General features: G+C 37.3%; 1 protein-coding gene across 1 annotated transcript in view; it reads right to left on the reverse strand.

Moving 5' to 3' along the window:
- The window catches only part of LOC140944598 (tumor necrosis factor-like), a 6,678-nt gene extending 3,299 nt beyond the window's left edge, over positions 1-3,379 (reverse strand). Inside the window, exons 1-2 of the mRNA XM_073393718.1 lie at positions 3,298-3,379; positions 1-27 (exon numbers count right to left, since the gene is read on the reverse strand). The exon at positions 1-27 is cut by the window's left edge and continues 26 nt beyond it. Of these exons, the coding sequence (XP_073249819.1) occupies positions 1-27; positions 3,298-3,379 (109 nt within the window). The remainder of the gene's footprint in view (positions 28-3,297) is intronic.
- Positions 3,380-5,681: the final 2,302 nt, after the last annotated feature.

Consider the following 5,681-nt stretch of genomic DNA (forward strand, 5'->3'; position numbering starts at 1 on the left):
CGTTGTCTCCTTTGGCTCCCGTGTCTCCTCGTTAAGCGCAGATGAAGTTATGAGGTGCGTACTGTGGATATATAAACACTTGGAGAGTTTGCCAGACACGAGTTCACAAATCTTTGATTGGAAACCTTGCCAGATACTCTTTCTCTTTCTTTGACCGGAATAAGACTCAGCCCCAAACATTAGCAAGACAAGTGAACAACGGCTAGCTAAGCACTAGCAGAACGATGGACGATTGCAGAAATTCGCCAACAATCATATTCTGTGCTGACTTATTCCCTGCTCACAGCTGTCCTTCTGCTATAAAGTTTAAAATAAGGCTAGAATTCGCGAGCGTGAAATGATCAAACGTCCTTTTAGTTTCTAAGGCTTACTTTCCCGCAAATAAAATGAACTGAATGTAAAAAGTGAAAGAGAAATAGCGAAAAATTCAACTTCTAATTAAATCTTTTCTTATGGTTTAGAAAAAACTATTCTCGAAACTGAGAATGTTTTATCAAAGCTGTGTAAATCGAACTCAATGTGAAACTGTGAATGGAACCTTGCGTTTCCTATATTTATCTCACCTATTGTATGGAATATGTGTGAAAATCTTCATTATGAATCGGTATATTTCAAAGAGCTACACAACGAGCAAGAATACTATTGACCGACAATATACAGAACGGGGGCAGCTGTAGTGTCAACTATTACTAGTTTAGTTTGACGAGAGTTTTTAACATGAGCCTCGGGGTCGGAAGATTGTGCAAACACTTTCCTCGTCTTCGACATTAAATAAATTATTCTATTCTTTTCTATTCTAGGAGTCATGTCATAAGTAGGTTGAGTATGATCTTCCGGCTGAACATAGCCCTGAATAGGACTTTTTTTGTTGACATTGACTGACGTTTCGACAACCTGTGCGTTAGGGACCGGTCATTATTTATGTAGAGGGGGGGGGGGGGGGAAGGGAAAAATATGTTGGAAAAATTTCTGTAAGGCCCCCCCTGCGGACCATGTAAATAGCAAGTGACCCGGCTTCTTTATTCAATTTTTTTTTCTGTGATGACCCCCCCCCCCCCCCCCCCCCCCCACCTCAAATCTCCTCTTATACGCTCTACAAAGCAATTATTAAAATGCATGTAACAATACCCCGTTAAGAGTGAAGACTTATTGGTAAATAAACATACTTATCATTTAAGATGATTAGTTACGTTGCATAACAATGGAACTAGCCTACTCTATTACAAAATCAGCGTATAAATATAGGAAAAGTAATAGATTTTTACAAATCTAGCCTTCATGGTAAGGAATACTTTTCAAATGATTTTCCTGCGGTTGTAAAATGGACTACTTTCTTGTTGTCTCATCATCTTTTTCTTGGGTTATTGAAGTGACAAGCATTTTGTTAAAAGAAAATTCAGTCAAACCAAATATTAAATTAAAGCAGATAGGTCTGGATTCTTTATTAGCTAAAATTTGAAATAAAAATGAAGTTTAGAGTGCAAACAGAATTTCTGTCACATACAAATGACTAAGTTGTACAAAATAGTGATGCTTTGAATAAACAGAAAGCAACAGGATTAACATAAAATTGTACAATTTAGCATTACTGTTCCACAAATATTGTTTGCGCTCTACTATTTAACTGCTTTACCCATCTTGGCCAATGGACCCCTCTTAAAATACACCTAGCGATCAAACTGCTGACCCCCTAAACTTCCTTATAAAAAAGTTTAGCCCCCCCCCCCCCCCCCCCATCTACCCAATCTGATGAAATAGCCTTTACCCTCCTTCTTTTTTTCCCTCCCCCCCTCTACATAAATAACAACCGGTCCCTTAGTCATCTTCATAGTCAAAGTGAGTTTTATCACGTCAGTTGATGGTATTAAACCCTCGTTATTGACCTGATTGGTCAATTTAGTCGCCATGTTGTTGGTCGTCTCTCAGTTAAGCCGTGATGTTATTGGCCATTATTATTCATTCAAAATATTTCCCCAATTCTGATTGGCTAAAAGCACACGAATAATTAACCATATTCAGTTAATGATGACCAAATTTGGAAGAATTTTGTGTTTAACGAGGAAATGACGTCAAAAATGCAGCCCGCTACAGGTTAAGGCACCGTTACCGAGAAGACCTGGGGACTGGGTTAGTTGTCAAACCTTGTGAGAGGTCGGGTTGCACGATAAACTGTAGGTATGTGTCGGTTTTCTGTAAATTGTCGTTCGTAGTCTGTTGTTTTCGCGAGTGACTAAAGCAGTCTAGAAAAGGTTTTTTACCATTTTCGTCGATCTTCTTGGTAAAGTATTAATTAATTAATAGACATTTTGTTCGTCGAAGAGAAAAAAAACATCATGTTACCTTTTGGCATCCATCGCCGTAAACATTAATGTTGATTGGTTTTTCCGAATCTGTGCAGAGGTTCTGTAAATTGAAAAAGATAAAACGAGTGTTATGTTTGTCGATACCAAAAGAAATAAAGTTAAGCAAATTCATATTCCGTCCTTATCGCCTCTAAGGAAACTTTTCAAGAAGTTCAAGCTGAGAGAATTCAAGAGAAAAATTCTAACCTTTGCGTCATACCTTAAAAGGGGTTTTAAAATGTAGCTAAGAATTGTATGTTAGCTTTTCTTTTGGAGTTCACTTGAAAATTGAGACGGAATTTGAAAACTGGCTAAGCAACTGTCTAATACAAATGTTAAATTCATAGACCGTTTTTTTTCCATTACCGAATTTAAAAGTCACTAATACAGTGATTTACTATAAATGTACTAAAGGTACATAAAAGCAAGCTAAATAGCATAGTGTGCAGTGGATTATGGGTTGACTGTGGGGAGTCCATCGTTTACGTGCTCATGCGCTTTGAAGGCCAAGAATGCATCACTCCATGAAAGGGAAATAGCCCTTGATGAAAAAAAGAGGGAGCTATGAGAAAGCTGGAAGGAGTTGGCCAGCTCCTTATTGACGGAAACAACAAACTTGAAGAGTTCATTCAAAAGCAGTGATAGAGCTGGCACAAGCGCAGCAGAGATAATGACAGAAACTGCTACAGGGCTATCACAGAGGTTTAACACAGAGTCAATCTGAGCTGAGAAAGAGGCAGAAAGGTACCGAGTGTCATAAACGAAAACTACCGGTAATTGAAAAAAGCTTAGGAGAAGTTCCACTTCCTACAAAAATGCCAAGATTGACTGTTTCGCTACCAAAGCAGGCAACAAAAAGAGAGGAAATCCAATGTTAGGAACACTACTGCAACAACCTAATAGCAGTAGTGATGGAGTTAACCTTGAACTGGGCTGTAATTTGCGGATGCTTTACCTGATCTGAAAGACTTTTGTTCACACTGGCTTTCATTTAATCTAGTTTCTGTAATTCCAAGTGTTATTGTCAGTATTTCCATATCGGTATTCACAGAAGTGTCAGTACTGAGTTTTGGACTCGAACTTGTTGATATTGTCAACCATTGTTGAATCGAAAAGAAATTAAGATTATTGCTGTTGTTATTAGTCTTGTCTGCCGAGGAGTTCACTGTTACTGAGATGAAGTTATAATCCCAGAAAAACATTGCTATTTTGACTTCCTGAACTAAATGCTGGACTTACTATAAGTTTGAAAAAAAAAAATTGATAAAGGGTTTTCCTTTTGTTGGCCCTTTAATCTTGGCAACATGTTAAATGAATAAGTATATCTAGAGAGTCTATAAGATAAAGAACCATGTGTTGGGCCTGTAAGTTACTATCGGATTACTCCTATATTTTTGTAGGTTTGCTGGGTTTTGTCCTATTCGTCAAGACTCTAGGTCCTATATATATTCCTATATTTTTGGACTCCTAAAGCGCTTGACACCCTGTGAATTACTTAAATTGTCCGGCGGGATGGACAGCGCTTTTAGGTCTAGCGGTTCGGTTACAAACTATAACTTCTGGGGGTTGTCTTCGTTTATTTATCTCTATTGCAAATCAAAAGAACTAGACACGGACTATGATGTTAGATAAACTTCAAATAAGTTTTAAAAAAGCCATTTTGAGTTGAAAGGAAAGAAAATGGAAAGGCTATCTCACTTGATTTCCTGAAGCATTTCCCCCCTTTGCAAAAAGGCACTGATTTGAAGGTAAATATCAACGCCACGAAGACAAGATTGAACTTCATCTCGATCGATAGCTCTTAGCTTTTACCCAGTGAACCACAAACAGAGAACGAAGCTTGCAGTAAGAAAATGGTTCTTTATTTATACCAGAAAGACAAAGGAAAACAAGACCCGCCCATATCATTGATACCTGCCTCGCGACGTGCACATGAGTTTTTTTTTTCAAATATTCATTTGATTTGAATATCTTTCTTGTTGAGCTTTCAAATTTCATCGTTAGCACTGACTCCAGTATTTTGAATTAGTTACTGTTATAAGAGAACCGTATTACATCGTCAAATTGATCTACTGCAAATATCTCAAACGATACTATTAATTTTTCTTTTCGTTTATGCTGCACTGGGATAGTATTTCTCTTGTCTGGGTATTGAGTAAATTACCATATTTTGACGTTTACAATTATTAATTTTTGTGTGAGTAAACTATGGAAGTACTAGGACGCAGTAACTTAAATATTAGCGCCAACGTAACTTAACCTAAATGGTTTGAAATTGAGCTGTTTACCAGAGGAATTGTCCTAAAGTGATCCTTTATTTTGCAGCTATTGTTTTCTTCTTCCGTGCCCTGGCTGCCAAACTTCAATGAGAAAAATGTTTCACGCAGTTTCTGATCATCACTCGGCTGATAAAATAATAATAATAACAATAATAATAATAATAATAATAATAATAATAATAATAATAATAATAATAATAATAATAATAATAACAACAAAGTTTAATAATTTTACTATTATTTATCCTTTGCGTCACGTGGCCTGTTATAGCGAATTTCTTACGCGAATACAAAAGTGAAAATGGGCCGCAGAGATGACATGTAATGACGACATGTTAAAACACCAACGTAATTGTCTGGTTTCTCCACTTAAGAATGATCTGTCCAGAATTTATGATTACCCTTTACCACTAAAGAATAATTTTAAAAATAAGGTCACGTGACCATTTTATTCCTCTAATTTTTCTCCGTTTTAGACAGAATTTGAATCTATGCAGCAAGTCAATGAACCCTGCATGGTTCTCTGTCTGTGGCATAGTTAAACACCATGACGTCATGACACATCATAAAACACGTGACCACAGTTGAAAACCCTTAAAATGTTGAGGATGTTGAATTATTTGTGCCTCGTGCTTCAAAAGGTCGAAGGAACTTAATTAACACTACTTTTGTTTAAGAAAGCTTATTTCTCCGCGGGGGATTTAAGATCAGAGAAAGGGCCAGCATGCTTGAGTTATCACTAATCCTACTCGCGTGACGGACCACACAAGTTCAGCTATTGATCTCAAATTTGTAAATAACACAAATCGTTTCAAGTTCTATGTCAATGGCGACGTAGTTTTTTTGCTCAGATATACCTGGCAGGTATTGAGCCTGCTGCTAGCTCTATTAACTATGCCCTGAAAACCCCTATTGTGCCGCCTTAAAATCCAACGACGCGAAGGCAACGACGGCAACGTCGCGTATTTGGACATATTTAATATCCGACGCTATAGAACCGCATCGCGCCGCAACGCATCGTAAATATTATGGAAAAAGAGATAGAGACAACAAGCATATG

The sequence above is a fragment of the Porites lutea genome, chromosome 7 (assembly GCF_958299795.1).
Source record: "Porites lutea chromosome 7, jaPorLute2.1, whole genome shotgun sequence".
Classification (NCBI taxonomy): Eukaryota; Metazoa; Cnidaria; class Anthozoa; order Scleractinia; family Poritidae; genus Porites; species Porites lutea.